Raw genomic sequence first — 18,248 nt, forward strand, 5'->3', positions numbered from 1 at the left:
ACTGACAGCCACCCCCCTTTCAAGATGGCAGATTTGCAATTCAATACCTTTATCACTTGATCAAAGGTTCACTCTCAATGCAGAGTAGAGAAACAATCAACAGGTAATTAACTAGTTACAGCTCGGAGTCCTTTCGAAAAACTCTTGTGGAAAACCCCCAGTGTTTGCAATACACATTTAGCCATACTAAGCTTTCATTAATACATATACATTTTTCATTTCTGTGTGAATTAAAAAATTATACTTAACATTGACAGTCCTAGATCATTCTGGGTGGGCCAACCTGGTCTGGAGCTATCTCAATCCAATCCAGTAGAGGCCCGAATCAGGCTGGTTCAGTTTGAGATCGCCACCGCTCCTCAATTCTGCCTCCAAATTCTAACTTGCTTTTTGGTGTTTGGCTTTCTCCTCAGTCTTGCCTCCTGATTTGTCCCATAGCTCCTCTTCCCTTCTCCTGCCTCCCCCCAGATTGTTGCCCATGGCCGAGACCTAAGAGAATTGAGCCGACTGTCCCTGAGATAAGACTGCAAATTCCAATAAACCAAATGAGCAAATGTGTAGGAGAAGGCTGTTTGCATGCAGAGAGTCAAACTCACTATTGATTTATACCCCTTGCAAGCCAGCAAGGTACTGCAGGATGTTAAGTCATGATAGAATTTGGTCCAGTGGGGAGTTTTGCAGCAGCTAATCTTGAGAGTATAAAACCGTTTCTCATCTTAGCAGCTTTTTTCCAGGTGTTTTCTGAATCAAATTATCGTTATTTCCCTCCAAGGCAAATTGGAATCTTTCTGCAGATTTATCTGCAATGATTTGGGAAATCTGTTGCCTTAAGGGTTTATTTAGGGTTCTTCGGTGTCCATAAAAAACATACAATTGACAAGAAGAACTTTGGTTTGCCAAAGAGAAAACCATTTACATAAAGATTTACAGTCTCGTGTGAAACTTTTGCAAATAGAAAAATAAAAGGTTGTGAAAATGAGTTCCCAAGGCCCAATTTCTTTTTCCTGTAACTTTTTTCAGTTTGGGGAGCCAATGGATTGAACTGTATTTCACTGCTGCTGGAAAGCTGCAGTATTAAAATGGAGACCAAAAGCCAAACAAACAAAATACAAATCTAACCAGGTTCATGCCCAGTGGAAGAATTGCTTGTGGTTAGAGAAGGACAGTTGCATTGAGAAAGTTAAGCACAGAAAGTGATGCACAGTGCCGTTGTACTACTCTCAAGCAGGACACGCTAGAAAATAATAATAATTCAAGTTCAAGGCTGTAATCTTAAAACTCTGGGTACACTCACACGGGAGCAAATGCCATTGGACTTACCAGGACATGCATCCAGGTGACATGGGTTTTATTTTATTTTATTTTAAAGTTTCATGCCCTGCCTTCCAATCAAGCAATTCTCAGGGCTTATTATCAATAGACTGAAATACATCACACAAACGCAAACATGCCCCAGCAACCCTTAGCCATCTTACCGATGAATGGGTCCAACAGATGTTTCCCTTTGGTCCTTCTGTCCCAGGTTGACTGATATCTGAACCTGAGTCCTCTTTCTAGGAGGGGTGGGGAAGCAATCGCTTTACAGCTGGTCTTTTTCTCTCTGTCACACACACACACACACACACACACACACACACATTCAGGGGTGGGGAACCTCTCTCAGCCTGAAGGCTGCATTCCCTCCTAGTCAACCTTCAATGGGGCTACATGCCAGTTGTCTGGAAACAAAAGTGGGTTGAGCAACAAATGTTAACATACCACATTTTTCCATGTATAAGACGAGGATTTTCTACTGTAAAATAATGTTTAAAAATGGGGGTCGTCTTATACACGGACAGTGCATAGGGGGGACTGGTGACTGATTGCAGCTGCAAGCTGCATCTTGTCAGCGGTGCTTTGGTATGTGATTGTTGGCTGCGGCAAGGGCTGCTTTTGATTGGCTGCTGCTGCAGTAATTTGGTGTGTGATTGGTTGTTTTGTCAAGGGCTGCTGTGGATTGGCTGATGCTGTGGCTCTTGGGCGTTCGATTCCCGTCTGCTGTTGTCGAGTGGGTAGACGCTTGTTGGGTTTTGTGAATGCGATTGATTGTCAGCGATTGTTAGCCGGGTCAGTGATTTTATGCATTCCCCCCAAAAAACTCAACAACCTTGGGTAATCCTGCCCCTCCCCCAAAAAGTTCCACACTCTGGGCAATCCTCCCCCCAAAAAGCTCAACAACTTTGGGCTATCCCTCCCCCCATTTTCTTAAATTTGAGTGCCCAGAAATAGCCTTATACCTTATACACACCTTATACATGCCTTCTACACGGGGGCATGTTATACACGAAAAAATACGGTACTTGCCTATCTCTCTTTGTCCTCCATTTAGGCAAGCAAGGGCACGATCAGAGTTCAAGGGCTAGCCAGGCAAATGCACGCAAGGAGAGTGCAAATCAGAATTACACAATACTGACTCCCATAGGACGTTACATCCCATGTTTCTCCTGAGGACAGGGAGAAGGAGGAACCTTAGTTCAATGGCAGAGCAAATGTTTTGCATACAGAAGGTGCCAGGTTTAATCTTCAGCAGGTAACACATTTGGAAAACACCGTCGAGTTATTTGTATCAAAATGGGAAGTCCTCAAAATGTATTTAAAAAATAATTATAGCAGCTTAAATTCTGTTGCAGCATTTGATTAATTTCAGTAGTAGTTTTGAGAAGACCTAAGAAGCAGTTTAATCACGATAGTAGTTTGTATCGGCAACAAGTTTTGTGTACAGTATTTGAACCGAGGAGTAGACGGGAAGTCATTTGTGTTTTCATTTGGTTTTGTAATAACTTTATTTACTTTCTGTACAGTATGGGTGTAAAGCAGTGTTTCCCAACCTTGGGCCTCCAGCTGTTTTTGTTTTTTTTTTTTTTTATAATATATTTATTAAAGTTTTCAAATAAAGCATATATTAGATAAGCACTTATCATTGTCCATTTAACATCTCTCAATTGTTACATGGGACTCCCCCACACCTCCCGCATACACTTACATCATTATTAAATTAATTTCAAGCAAATTATCATTTAACTCATCTTAATTAATAATCTTAATTTGGTTTGACATATAATTCAGCCTTAAATCTAATTTAATGGTAGACAATTGTCTGCACTGGCATCCAATTCAGCACTCAGCCAAATTACAATATTTTTGTAAATAAATCTTAAATTTCCTCCAGTCTTCTTCCATCCTTTCTTCTCCCTGGTCTCGAATTCTGCCGGTCATCTCGGCTAATTGCATATAGTCCATCAGTTGCATCTGCCATTCTTCCACAGTGGGTAGCTCCTGAGTTTTCCAATTCTTGGCAATTAATATTCTTGCTGCTGTTGTTGCGTACAAAAAGAATGTTCTGTCCTCTTTTAACACACTCTGGCCGACAATACCCAGGAGAAAGGCCTCTGATTTCTTAGTAAAGGTGTATTTAAACACCTTTTTTAATTCATTATATATCTTCTCCCAAAAGGCCTTCACTCTAGGGCAGGTCCACCAGAGGTGAAAAAATGTTCCTTCATTTTCCTTACATTTCCAACATTTGCTATCAGACGAATGGTATATTTTAGCCAATTTAACAGGGGTCATGTACCATCTATACATCATTTTCATCACATTTTCCTTCAACGCATTACATGCAGTGAAGTTCAGCCCAGAGGTCCACAACCTTTCCCAATCTTCAAACATAATATTATACCCAATATCCTGCGCCCATTTTATCATTGTTGATTTTACCATTTCGTCATGTGTGTTCCATTTCAGCAGCAAGTTATACATTCTTGAAAGTACCTTAGTCTTAGGTTCTAACAGTTCAGTTTCTAACTTTGACTTTTCCACTTGGAATCCTAGCTTTTTGTCATTTTTAAACACTTCTTTAATCTGAGCATAGTGTAACCAGTCTCGCACTTTGTCTCTCATCTTTTCTAAACTCTGCAATTTCCAGTTGTCACCATCCTTTTCTATTATCTCCCAATATTTTGGCCAGTTGGCCTCCATATTGGCTCTTTTCCGAGCCTTAGCCTCCAGGGGTGACAGCCACCTCGGAGTTTTATTCTCCAGTAAGTCTTTATATTTTGTCCAGACATTAAAAACTGATTTTCTGACAATATGGTTCTTGAAGGCCTTATTTATCTTAGCTTTATCATACCATAAATATGCATGCCATCCAAACGCATTATTAAAACCTTCCAAATCCAAGACATCCGTATCTTCAAGAAGTAACCAATCTTTTAACCAGCAGAAAGCTGCAGCTTCATAATACAACTTTAAATCTGGCAGGGCAAAGCCCCCTCTTTCTTTCGCATCTGTTAATATTTTAAATTTGATTCTGGGCTTTTTGCCCTGCCAGACAAATTTAGAAATATCTTTCTGCCACTTCCGGAAGCACTCTGTCTTGTCTACAATCTGCAGTGTCTGAAACAAAAATAACATTTTTGGCAATACATTCATCTTGATGGCAGCTATTCGGCCTAACAAAGAAAGTTTTAATCTTGACCAACTATCCAAGTCTCTCTTAATCTCTGACCAACATTTTTCATAATTATCTTTAAATAAACTCAGATTTTTTGCTGTTATGTTTACCCCTAGGTATTTAACTTTTTTAACCACATTTAGTTCTGTCTCTTTCTGAAGCTGTTCCAACTCAATATCTGTCATGTTTTTCCCCAAAACTTTAGTTTTTTGCTTATTTAACTTAAATCCTGCCACTCGACCAAAGTTTTGAATCAGTTGTAGTACTCTTTTCAAACTAGACTCCGGCTCCTGTAATGTCAGAACTAGGTCATCTGCAAAAGCTTTAAGTTTATATTGTTTCGCTCCGACCTGAATCCCTTCCACCAACCGGTCCCCCCTAATCATATTCAGGAGCACTTCCAGAACCGAAATAAACAGTAATGGGGAAATCGGGCAGCCTTGTCGTGTACCTTTTTCAATTTTAAACTCTTCTGTAACCACATTGTTAACTATCAGTTTAGCCTTTTGTTCTGAATATATTGCCTCAATCCCGTTCTCAAACCCCCGTCCCACTCCCATTTCTTTTAAATTCCCCTTCATAAATTTCCAAGAAATGTTGTCAAAGGCTTTCTCCGCGTCTATAAAAATTAAAACTGCTTTAGTGTTTATGTTTGTTTGTAAAAGTTCCAATATGTCTATGATGTTCCTTGTGTTAGTAAACATATGTCTGCCCGGGAGAAAGCCTGCCTGGTCTTTATGGATTGTCTCACTTAAAACTTTCTTAAATCTTCGTGCCAAAACATCTGCAAATATTTTGTAATCCACATTTAAAAGGGAGATGGGACGGTAATTCTTGAGTTGTGTCTTTTCAGTTTCTGACTTTGGAATCAATGTGATAAATGCTTCTTTCCACGATTCAGGCGCCTTCTTCCCCTCCATTATTTCATTACTGACCTCCAACAAAGGTTGTATCAAATAATCCTTCAATGTCTTATAGTAGTTAGAGGTCAGTCCATCTGGCCCTGGTGATTTGCCCTGTTTCAGACTCAGGATGGCCTGTTCAATCTCTTGTCGTGTTATTTTGCCATTTAAAATTGTTCTATTTTCTTCTGACAGCTTTGCTAATCCATTTCTCTCCAAAAATTGTGTAATCTCTATTTCATCTTGTGGCCCTTGAGTATATAGCTTTTTAAAATACCTCTGGAAGCACTTTCTAATCTCTCCCGGGTTCTGAATGTTCCTTCCTTCAACCTCTAAGTTTGTTACTGTATTTAATCTTTGTCTCCTTTTCAACTGCCAAGCTAGCAGTTTCCCACATTTATTTGCCGATTCAAAAGTTTTTTGTTTCATTGTTTTAATCTTCCATTCTATTTCCTGATTTATCAGCTTGGAATATTGCGCCTGATAAAGTTTAATTTCTCTCAGAATCGGTTGGGACTTCGGGTTAGATCTTAACTTCTTCTCCAACTCTTTGATACTTTCCAGAATTTTATCTTTCTTTTCATTTTGAAGTCTTTTCTTTAAGGAATTCTGTTGAATCAGGAACCCTCTCATCACAGCTTTACTTGCATCCCAGATAGTTCTTTTTTCCACCGTAGTGTTCAAATTAATCTCAAAATAGTCCTTTAAGGTTTTTTGGGCCTTCTTTACAATTCTTTGATCTCTAAACAGGGCCTCCAGCTGTTTTTGAACTATAACTCCCATCATCCCTGAATAGCAAGACCAGTGGCAAGGGATCAGTGGCGTAGCGTGGGGGGTGCAGGGGGGGCTGGCCGCACCGGGCGCAACATCTGGGGGTTAGGGTTAGGGGGCGCAAATCCACGGGTTAGGGGGTGCAAATTACTTGCCTTGCCCCGGGTGCTGACAACCCACGCTACGCCACTGCAAGGGATGATGGGAATTGTAGTCCAAAAACAGCTGGAAGCCCAAGGTTGGGAAACACTGGTGTAAAGGTTGTCTTTTTTCTTTTTCCTTTGTTCGTTCTCTCTATTTCTGTAATAATTCAATTTTTTTTAAAAAAGAAAAGACCCTGGAGAGATGCCCTGGATGACCACCACCTGTCATTCAGACCAGACAACACTGAGATAAATGGTCTGACTCAGTTTAAAGCAGGTTCCTATGTTAATATATGTCAGGAATGAGAACAGGAGTGGCTAACTTGTGACCTTCCAGATGTTGATGGGTCCCAGCTCCTATCATCCCTAACTATGGGCCATGCCAGCTGGCACTGATGGGAACTTTGTGGCGGATGTTAATATTGTGCAGCTTCAAGCGACGCTGACACAACACCCCACATAGATTAAGTATAACAGAAACATCGCCACCCAACCCCACCCCCACTCAACTTTCACCCCCTCCACTTCTTTCCCCCTCTTCTTCCTAATGTCTCAACAAATGAAAGTGATCTGTAAAAAATGTTATGGGGGGGGGAGAGAGAGAGACATTGTACATACTTTTGTAAACCAAGAAAATCTTTAATAAAAATACATAAAAAAATATTGTGCAGCTTGAAGCGACTGGATGCACAAAATGGACTCCTTTTGGGAATAAAGCATAAGCCCATAAGTTTAATTAAAGCTTCACCTGCTGAACTTTCCTCAAAACAGAAGAGAAAACAGTAAATGATACACCCAAAACATCCATAAGAACATGTGCAAGTCCCCCACAGGCTCAGCGTCTTATAAAATATGAAAGACTCCAAAAATCAGAGGTCATTCTCTCTCCCCACAATCTCCATTTTGCCTGGAGAGGGTCGTTTGCACATCCTTACTTCCACAGAGCCCTCTTTTGATCCCAACACCACAATTCTTTTGAGGTAGATCAGGGGTCGGCAAGGCTTACCGGGCCAGATCACTCCTGTGGAGATCCTCTGTGGTCCGGGCCGGCACAGTGTGACACTGAAGATCGCAGCTGTGCATGTCCACGGCTGCGGAAATCGCTTCTGTGCATGCCCAGACGCCGAAAATCGTGCCTGTGTAGAAGCGATTTTCAGCATCTGGGCATGCGCAGAAATTATTTCTGGCACGGCAGACATGCACAGACATTATTTCTGGTGTCTGGGCATGCGCAGAAGCAATTTCCGCAGCCGCGGAAGAGAGTCCCCGTGCCGCGCTGCGCCGGTTTAGCATAGCGCACGGGGACTCGCCGAGTGGGCGGCTCGGTTTGGGGGTGGCTCATGGACTGGTTAAATGGCCTCCGTGGGCTGCTTCCAGCCCATTGGCTGTAGGTTGGGGACTCCTGAGTTAGATGTTCCCAGAGCTAACTGGACTAACGCACCATGGTTTTCATGTTTTAGGAGGTGCAAACCTGGTATCCTGTGGAGGTGCTGGTTACGTGAGGTTTTGGAACACGCAGAAAGGGAAGCTGCTGGCAGAGTTTGAAGCCCATAGTGGGGTGGGGTCCATCATCATGACCATTGATCAAAGAAGCCAGTACCTCATAACCGGAGATCTGGTTGGATGGGTGAAGATCTGGAACATAGAGGTAAGTGGAAAGAGTCATGCATCAGTCCAGGAGAGGTGAGGCAGACTGAAAAGTAATAAGCTTCTATTCAAAATCATGGCCCAAGCATGGTGCATTTAGAAACTCTTTTGTGTTTCTTTTTTCCTTTTTAAAAAAAGTATTAACTAGCAGCACTCCCCCAACTAGGGCTTAGTCAAAGCAGGCTCCATAACATGGTAGTTGAGCCAACGGTCTAACTCAATATAAGGCAGTTATATTTGCCTGTTGAAATTTCCAGGCGGAATTTCCAAAAATTGCTGAAATTTCCGGGAAAACCCAGACATATGGCAACCTGTGTTAGAAATGTTGATTTTTTGTGTGTGGCAAATTACCTTAAAAATAGCTCAAAAACCTCTCTCTTTTTGAGATTTTGCCAAAAAGTTCAACAACTTTGGCCAAAAAAAGCTCAACAACTTATGTGTCTGGACTTCCACTTTTTGAAATATGGCAATCCTAGCTTAGATGGCCACATTCATAGAAGGTAAGTCTGTTAGCTATGGAGCCTTCATGTCCTCAGGCAGTTTCCCTTTGAATAACGGTTGTCGGAAGGCCAACAGGACAAGGCTTTTCTGCCTTCATGCCTTGCCTATGGGCTTTACTGAAGGCATGTGGCAGGCCACAGTTGGGGGAGAAAGGATGCTTGACTAGATGATAGACATTTGCTCTAATCAAGCAGGGATATCTCTGATGGATATAACTGTCTGAGTGAGGCTGATCACATGTGCCTTCCTCAGTGTTTAGGTGAGACTCATTGCACCCATCTGGTTGTGGTATTCAGATGTGCACACAGCAGTGATGCAGGATAGCAGAGTGAGCAAGCAAGTTCCAAGGCAGCAATAAATTAGATGCCAGGAGCTGGAGTCAGGCGTAGGTTAGCAATAAAACAATAAAGCACCCAATGTCAGTGAAGTTAACTCTTTATTCAAGGAAACAAAATAGCTCAGTCCAAGTGGTCACAAAATCCCTTCCCAGTTGGTCTTGCCCCAAAGAGGCAGTTGTGAGAACTGAAGGTCCCTGCCTTCCCACCACTCTCCTTCCCTGGTTTCTTCCCCAGCAACCGAAGGCTCCATTGTCTTGCCTCTCATTGTTCTACCTCTTCATTTTTCTGGGTGTTCTGGGAGACCAGGGGGAAGGGGAGCTGGTTGCAGCGGGAGCGGGAGACTCCCTGGATTCTTCAGCAGCCTGCCTCATCTCTGTTTCCTAGCCCTCTTCCTCTCCTCCCTCTGAGTCTGGACTGCCCTCTGCCCCAGCCTCTTCCTGCTCACTTAACCCTGTTGCCTCTTCAGCTTCCGACACCTCATCCACCCTCAGTTTGCTCCTTCTCTCTCTGACCACTTGCCGTTGTCCCACCACAACCCCCCAGGCTCTGAGCCTTCTTCCCCTTGGAGTTCCCCAGCTGATGCATACAACCAGTCCATGACAGTAGATGAAGGTGGACATTCTGAGAAGCCTCCATCTCAAACCCAATGACCAAATGTGGCTCCCCAGGCCTCTTTATATAACACTTGAGATGCTCACTAGGCCACACCTCATTTCCCCAGGCGACACCCTTTGTCTGCACCTCATCCATGTCTTCCTTGGGGGCTTCTACCTGCCTGGAAAGTGTCCTTGAAGTGGATGAATGATGGAGCAGTGTGTTTGTGTTGGGTAGAAACCTCTGACTTTTATATGGCTGGAATGTAGCCCATTGTACAAAGGTAAGAGTCACACCCACCAATCTGCCCATTTTTGCCTCTGGTCACACCAACCTCTGGCCCCCCAGAAACTGCTCAAAGTCCCCAGAAGAATGTGGCCTCCCCAATACTGCTATAGACTATCCTGTCTCTTTCTGCACTAGATATGACCCAGTAGCCAATTTCAGATATGCAATGCAGCCCCCCCCCAGCCAGTGGCGTAGCGTGGGTTGTCAGCACCCGGGGCAAGGCAAGTAATTTGCGCCCCCTAACCCGTGGATTTGCACCCCCTAACCCGTGGATTTGCGCCCCCTAACCCTAACCCCCAGATGTTGCGCCTGGTGCGGCCGGCCCCCCCTGCACCCCCCACGCTACGCCACTGCCCCCAGCCAAAAATCATTCCCAAGCCTTGTCCTTTCTTTCTAATAACCTTAGCACTTGCTTCTTTTCTTCCTCCCACAAGGATTACTGCCTTATTTTGGGAGAAAATGTGAATTACCAGCCACCCACTCTGATCAGATCTTTCCAGATGCACGATGATTGTATCACTTATCTGGAGACCTGTGTACGAAACAACTGCCTCTTTATCCTCTCGTCTTCGGCAGACTCCAGCATTGTTCTTACTGATATTTCTGGCGTTCCGTTTGGAATATTTGGGCAGGTAGGAAGGTGGCTGTTTTCACTGTGTTTTTGACATTACTATTTGCTTCCTCTCAGCATTGCACTCATTACCATCATTTAAGAATAAAAAGTTGTCAAGGATTCCTGCGGAGATCTTTCCCCAGGGGAAGGCACATAAAGAGCAATCTCATATATAGTGTGCCAGGTTTTCTCTCCCTTGCCAAAAATACATAAAGCAACAACTCACAGGGACTTTGGCACATCTCCCCGTTAAATGCGCCAAAGGCAATGTTTGAAATTGCAGAGAGGTAAAAGCTTTCCTCAAAGCACATATAACTCAAAGAAATAATTGGATGGGTCGTAATTTGTCTAAATAAAGCGGTGATGTTGAGAGCACTGCAAATCCTGAATGTGAGACACAGCTGATATAAACTCTATGACCTTATTTTTTAATACACTCTCATTGGCTAGCTATAGTGGTAGCAGCTTTTAAGACATCAGCTATTAGGATGTTAATGCCCGACCCGTCTTTGGAGATGAGGGCCTCACATTTATTAAGCCAATTCAAAGTGGTTTCATTATTGGATTGTTCAAAAAACCAGCAACACCACCCCATGGTTTTTGGAAGTCTGATGTCTGGCATATTTTGCAGCTTCAGGCATTGCAACAGCAGGACAATGTTTGTTCTAGGCAAAACAATTTCCAGAGAGGTATGCTTCAAAGAGTGGCAAAAAAACATATCTAGGTTTATCTGACAGGGAAGGAAGCCCAGAATAAAACATAAAGTTATGTTTGATAGAAAAGAAAGAGGACGCTTCACTCTACCGGACCTCCAAATCTACTTTGAGGCACCATGTTTATGGTGGATAAAATACTGCATATTGTTGGAAAATACCAGAGTGTTAAATTTGGAAGGACATGATATACAATTTGGGTAGAATGCCTAAATATGGTATGGGAAGGCCAAAATGTATAAAATCTTTACAAACTATGTGATCAGAAAAAAAAAATACAGAGTATGGGAAAAGTACAAAAATCTATAAGAAAAGAAAACACCAATGTGGATATCCCCAACTGAAGGAAAGCAACAAATATGGATAAACAATGATTAACATATAAAGAAATCCTAGATCTTACAGGACAGGAACCAAGGCTGAACAATCCTGAGGAATTAAAAAATGTATTAATGCATTGGTTACAGATACATCAGATTAACGAACTGTTTAAAATAGATTAGAAAATTGGATTTGCAGAACAAAAATCCCAAATTACAGTGGATTTATTAGAAACAAAAATAAAAGTATTATCAAAAATGAGCAAACTGCTGCTAGAGTGGGAAACAAAAGAGGAATTTGTGAAATCAAGTATGATTAAGTGGACACAGGAATGTGGGTCATAATATTAATTATGAGCTATGGGAGAATTTATGGAAAGTAAATATGAATTTTACCGCGTGTTACTCATTAAAAGAAAATATGATGAAAATGACCCACAGATGGTAGTCAACACCTGCCAAACTAGGAGAAATGTTGGGACTGCAGCCTTAGTCTGCTGAACAGGAGATGGAACACATAGACCCTCCACCAGTTCTCTGATGAAAATATGGACGTCCTACCATACCCTCCAACATTTCTCCAGTGAAAATAGGGTCGTTCTAAGGAAAAGTGGGACATTCTGGGATCAAATCAGAAACCAGGATGGCTTCTGTAAATCCAGGACTGTCCCTGAAAAATACGGACACTTGGAGGGTCTGAGATGGACCTCTCTTGCGAAGCTCTGATGAGTGTACTGTACCCTCTGTTCCTTCTTAGGAAGGACATTGGAGGATTGGAAATCATGTTCCAGCGTTCCCCAAGGAAGAAAACAAGTATGACGCAGAGGAGGCGAATGATATTAAAAAGAACACCGTATCCTTGGTTGAAGAGGAAGAGCCTCCCCCTATTCCAGTGGAACAAGCTGTACCTGTTACAGAGGATAACGACAACTTCACATGTGTGTAAGTAATTTCCCTAAAAGCTTGATTTACAGTGACACGTTTGGAAAAAGGGAGGCTATTAAGATAGAGCCAAAGTATATAATTATCAGGAGCTTCCTTTCAGAGAGAATATTTTAAATAGGCCTGGCCAGGAGATGGATTTCTTGTAGGAGATCAGAATCTCCACCCCACCAGTAGCAGTTTTTCCTTGGGGTCTAAGTCAGAAAGGTTTAAGGGAGAAAAATATGATGCTGGAGAAATTCGTCTGGGAGTGTTTGGGCCATCAAGTGAAGAGAAGCTGTTTCCTCTAAGCTTTCAAGGTAGGTATTAGCGGCTAGTACATGTTTGCTGAAATGAGCCAACTCTACAGGGCCTGAGAGCTCCATTTTGTAGCAGATGCCCATTTGACTTCAGAGGTATCTCAGGATGGCAGCCAGGGACATGTCCTTCTTCATGGTGGCACCCAAGTAGGGATGGAAGAGAAATTCTATTCAGTTTGCATTTAAAGGCACATCTACCTAATTTGCACTCCCCCAAACACAGCCATCCTTCAGATTTTTGCCATGCTGTTTTCTAGTCAAGTAATGTCCACAGAAATGCATATACTAGGATAATGTATGCATTAAGAAGCATAAATTAGTAAAAAAATTAAAAAATACGCGACAGTGCATTATATCAGGAAGTGTTGCGTTGCAGAAATGTGTATATTAGGCAATGCAAACAGATGTATATTAGAAGAAATTCAAACTAAATTGCTGCTGAATTTTCATGAGAATGTGGTTTTTTAAAAACCACAAACTAATGTGGAAATGTGGAGAAATCAAATTCCCCAGGTAAACTCACATGCCATCCTCACTTATGCAATAAGTTTGGGTCCTGGAACAAGGCTCTCTTATTTTCCAAGAAATTGTAACTGGTAATTATTGTGATGCATCCGACGTTTAGTTCTGGCCACCCAATGCCTTTTCTCTCCTGATCCTGCGTATACCGTACAAGGCAAGTATTTCCTTTGGCCCCTGACACATAGCAGCCCAATACATTGCAGCAAAAGCTTTGGCCATGGCGTAAAAGCACAGGAGCAGGGCGAGGAAGGAAGGTGGCAGTCCTGTGTGCAGATATTCCATGACAACGTGCTGTGTTCTGCTTTAGAAATAGGTTTTACAGCATCCTCATTTCATAGCAGCGATATACAGAAATACCCTTTATGACAAACTGGTCTAATTTTGCGCTTCTAACGGCTGAGAGGTTAGAGGTGTGAGGCTCTTTGATTCCGAATGAGCTCATACATTCTAAAATGTATAAATCTTTCATGGGGCTTTGTAATGTATACTGTGCCAGAGCATAAGAACAGTAAAATTAAACTCTGGCTAAGTGCTTCCTCAGTTTTAAATAACTTCCTTGATGTAACATAATGAAGCCTTTGTATTATTAAACATTTTAATAACCTTGGGCGAAAGAATGTAACCTTCCTATTCTGCCACAGCCCCCCAGGGAATAATTCCTATGACCCTTTCGCCTGGAGCTTGATGCGCTTGGGCAGGAAAAGACGCTGAGCACAGCAACAATTGAGGATCCACACAGCAGGATCGGTGCTGATGGTTGGTGTGCAACTGGTGTGCTGGTTTCAGGAGACTGATTTGCTCAGTGTCGTCTCATGTCCTAAGGCAGGAATGGGAAAGGAATTTGGTTTTCAATGCACCCCCTGCCCGATTTGCTCTGACCAAAACAATATGCAAACTAAAGCAAGGCTATTCTTCAAAACACACCCTCTGATTTTTGTGGCGCAGTTTCCCAACCCAAAAAAGTCTACCAATTAAATGCACGTATTAGGAGGAATTGTGTGTAAAAACGCATACATTAGCAAAAATGATATCGAGGTTTAGTTGTTTAAATAATTAAGACCGCAGTCCTGTGCACATTTATCTGGAATTTAGCTCCATCGGTGCTGACTCCCAGCTAAATGTGCATAGTACTGGTGCCGCAAACCAATTAAAGATTTATTTTGTTCATTTAAAATATTTAAATATATTGAAGCCTCTTCTGTGAAGAAGCCTCGTCTCTTGACAATTCTTTGATTTAGCCTTACAGCGTGGTCTCAAACTTTAGGTTCACCTCTGTCTCATCCTGAGAGCTTCTGTTTGGGTGTTGTAGGAATCTGACAACACTCAGCATTGGTGCTATGAAATATTTTCTTTGGTTGCTGTGCTTGATTCATCCATCTGATTTGTTCAGCCCTGTTAAGCCGACTGAGAGGGATGGATAGTGAACTCCACTTCAGGGTAAACATACCATTTGGCCTCTAATCCTAGTGCTCTATTATACCATTAAATAAGAGTGGATGCATCTTCAGAAGTCGTGATCCTTTGTACACAGAAGGTCAGTTCAGGAAAACTATAAAACAAATTGTGGAATGTCAGTTCATTTTGCTTTCTGATTTCTGTCTGTCCAGGCTGAATATATGGGACAACACAATATTAGGTAAAAGATACAAAGAGGGGAAAACACAGAAAAGAAGAAAACATACCCTCTTCAATCGAACTGCTGTGATAAAGCCAACAGGTATGTCATTAATTTGATGAATTCAGCAACATTTGGGCATCTTAGTGGATGCAGCCAATCTGTTGGCTTAAAGCAAGGGTGGACATCCTTCAGCCTAATGCAGGACAGCCTTCAGTCCCAAGTTCAAAAGCAGTCTCAAGCAATCCATTCAGGCCTGGGCAGGGGCCATAGCTCAGTGGTAAGAGCATCTGCCTTGCATGCAGAAGGTCCCAGGTTCAGCCCCCAGCATCTCCAGGTAAGGCTGGGAGAAATTCCTTGCCTGAAACACCTGGACAATAGTGAGCTAGATGGACCATTGTTCTGACTTGATATAAGGCAGCTTCCTATGTTCCTTACCTATGGCAAGAGCCACCAGTCCTTGTTGAGTTGAGTTGAGTTGGGATTTGATGTCCCGCTTTATCACTACCCTAAGGAGTCTCAAAGCGGCTAACAATCTCCTTTCTGGTTGGGGAAGAAGAAAATGAAAAAGGAAGAAGGGATAGGCTTCTGGCCCCACCCATTCCTGACCTTTGACCCTGCCCACAGTTGGCGTGTGACTTCTGATAGATTGCACCTGAGGGAATCAGGCCTACAAAAGAAAAAATGGTTGCCCATCCCGGGCTCAAAGAAATGAATGCAGCTATTCGTAGAAATTGCTGCTAGCACTATGGGAGTTTGGAGTTTTGTGAGAGCATGGGATGTCCCACACTGGGCCTGCATACAACGTGGGCTGCTGATGTATTCCACCCTTGATGCAGCGCCTCACACCCAGTGCTATTTTTCAAGGAAAAGAGGGGCCAGAACTCACCATGAATGCCTCCCTTGTTCTCCTATAATGGTAATGGCACCCACCTGAGAGGTGAACACCTGCTCACACCTCATAGAATGCCATGCCTTCACTCCCCTCACATTTTGCGGGGGGCAGGATTGGCTTGGGGGATGGAATGCAGGAGACTGTCACTGGAAGGAAATAGCTGAAAAGCCCCAGCATGGCTTGTTGGATCCCAGCCGAGGGATAAATTGCAAGAACTAGTCAAGAACTTCCCATTGATGGGAAACCTCAATGAAAAGAATCGTATTTATCTTATGTAAATGGCAGATTTCGTGACGTCTGCTTGGAAAACATGCCTGTTAATTAAAATTAAGGGTTATGGCCCTCCCTTTCTTAATGCGGAAGATTAAGAGTTTTCCTTGGCAGAACTTAATAAAAAATGGCCAGTGAATCTCGCTGCATATGTATCTGTGTTTATCCAGCTGAATATTTCTCAGTTGTGGAAGTGGCGTAGTATGATTAGGCACAAAACATTAGCTTTGCTTCAACTGCAATTGTGCTGATATGTGAAATGATTTTCTGCCTTTGGAATAATCCTCTGGTTTGAAAAGTTGTATTTAGGTCATTAAATATTGAAGCCCTGGAGGAGACGACAGAAATGAATGAGAGCGACTTTCTTCTGCACCCTGACAAATACTTTGGGGAAAAGTTGGCGGAGAAGGACTCTGAAGATTTAAAGCTGCCTACCCTTTCGGCAAGTAAGTAGACCTTCATTATATCCTCATTACTCTGGCTCCTGCTAGCAAGAGGCAAAAATAAAGGTCACCAGCTTATCTCTCTTAAAAGAAAGAAACGGTAATAGGAAAGTCTAGAATTTATCACTTGGCCACTGGCAAGCCTTTGAGGATGTGACAAGCCAGGAAGTTGCTGGAAGCAGGCAATCCAAGCCGTAAACAAGGTTGGCATGTTAAATATGTCACTTGCCGTGGTCAAATAGTTAGGGCGCTTGCAGAGCAAGCCTGTACTCCAGCTGTGACCACTGAAGGATCAAAGGGTATGGTGGATGCTCAGTTTCTCTGCTGGGATAGAAGATATGTTGCCGCCACCATGACAGATAGTATTGGGCAGACAAATGAATATACTGTGCATGGTTAAATGGTGGAATTTGCTCCCATGAGATGTTTTCTGTACATGCAACATCTTGTGTGAGGTGTTCATCATTGTTATCCAGGGTGGCCTGAAGCGGATGTTGAACTTGTGGCCCAGTCCCTGCCTAAATCTTATTGAGTCAGCCACAGGTGGATTTTGGAACTGCTAGACTCTTTTGCAGCTTTTCCCAGCCAACAATATGAGGACCATTTTCCTGGCCAGAGCAAAAGTCTTCAGGAAGGTGCTCCAGGCAGGTGTTCACGGGCAGCCCCGAAGTAGGAGCAGCAGGAGGGAGCTGCCTCTTGCTGTTGGTAGCTGATCACTGGAGGTCTTTTGCATGAACACAAAGGGGCTTGATGAACTGCTTTATCCAGATTCCATTAAGCCCAGTACTGGCCAGCCTGACCCACAGCAGATCTGCACAGGCTGAAGTGGTGCTTTCCCTAGGCCTGCTGCCCAAGATCCTTCCTGAGCCTGTGTCTTCCCTTCCACAAAACGACAACATCACACCTGTTCTTGGTTTCTTACCCCCCCTCCCTTCTTCTAGCCAGTTTTTAAAGGAAGTCCTTTCTTTTTACTCAAAAACAAGCGAACATCTGCCCACAATGAATTCTTTAACAGCAAACATCACTTAAAGAAAATAAAATAATTGTTGACAAAAGACCCTTCCACTGCACCCAGAAGAATTCCACTCATTTCTCTCTCTCCCCTTGGATAATTTTTGAACGTGATTTCTCAACACAAGTACCCTCAAGGATGGGCAACCACAGGTCTGGGGGCTGAAGGTGGCACTCCAAGCCAGGTCACACACACTTCTAAGCCACTCCATCAGCCCTTGATGAGTGTTCTTGAATTCTGATAATGTTTCTTGCTTGCCTGGATGGAAGAAAAAGACGGGTGCATTAGAGTGTGCAGAAACTAGCCAACTTTCCTTGCTGGCATCTGTCCATCTTGAGAGACAATGGAGTGCAGTTCCGGGGCGGAAGTCAAACTGCTGGGTTAGCAGCTCTGAAGTGACCTCCTCGGGGCACAAGCCTGGGCAGTGTGTCTGGACATCCTGAGTTGTTTGCTTACGTGGTCCATAGGAAAGTTGAGAAATATGTTTGGTACCAGCTTGGCTGTAGGAGTTGCTGGAAGGAGGTGTACATGCCACTATTCAACCGTCTAAGGATTTGTGTAGGGTCTACTCCTTAGCCCTTTCTTCTCCTGAATATGTCCCTCAAGGCAGCAGAGGGATAGGATCAGAGTTTTCCTTCTCCTGGATGGGCTACCTTCCTAGGTTGACAAGCCCCACCTGCTCCTTAGCCTACTGTACAAAGGTAAATTTTGTATTCATTGGTCTACTCACCTTTGTCTCTAGCTATACCCACCACTGGAAAGTGGCTCCCTGGAAGGTTGCTCAGAAAAAAATGTGGTGCTTGGGCTGTAAAAGGTTCCCTACCCCTTTGTTGATTGATGGAGAAGAGTTGTGGGGACATCAGAAGAAGTGTTTAGCATAGTGCTGCTCAGAAGGGACTGCCTTCGTGACAGCAGATTCTTCACCAAA

General features: G+C 43.1%; 1 protein-coding gene across 2 annotated transcripts in view; it reads left to right on the forward strand.

Annotated features, from left to right (window-relative positions):
- The window catches only part of WDR49 (WD repeat domain 49), a 96,319-nt gene that overhangs the window by 73,486 nt on the left and 4,585 nt on the right, over nt 1-18,248 (forward strand). For both annotated transcript variants that reach the window (XR_014547957.1, XM_083613156.1), the window contains 5 exons: nt 7,769-7,956; nt 10,111-10,308; nt 12,080-12,264; nt 14,693-14,802; nt 16,165-16,311. Coding sequence is in view for 1 of the 2 variants with exons in the window: in XM_083613156.1 (XP_083469282.1) it covers nt 7,769-7,956; nt 10,111-10,308; nt 12,080-12,264; nt 14,693-14,802; nt 16,165-16,311 (828 nt within the window). In the remaining variant the exon portion in view is untranslated. The remainder of the gene's footprint in view (nt 1-7,768; nt 7,957-10,110; nt 10,309-12,079; nt 12,265-14,692; nt 14,803-16,164; nt 16,312-18,248) is intronic.

The sequence above is a fragment of the Podarcis filfolensis genome (genome assembly GCF_964270895.1).
Source record: "Podarcis filfolensis genome assembly, chromosome: 5".
Taxonomy (NCBI): domain Eukaryota; kingdom Metazoa; phylum Chordata; class Lepidosauria; order Squamata; family Lacertidae; genus Podarcis; species Podarcis filfolensis.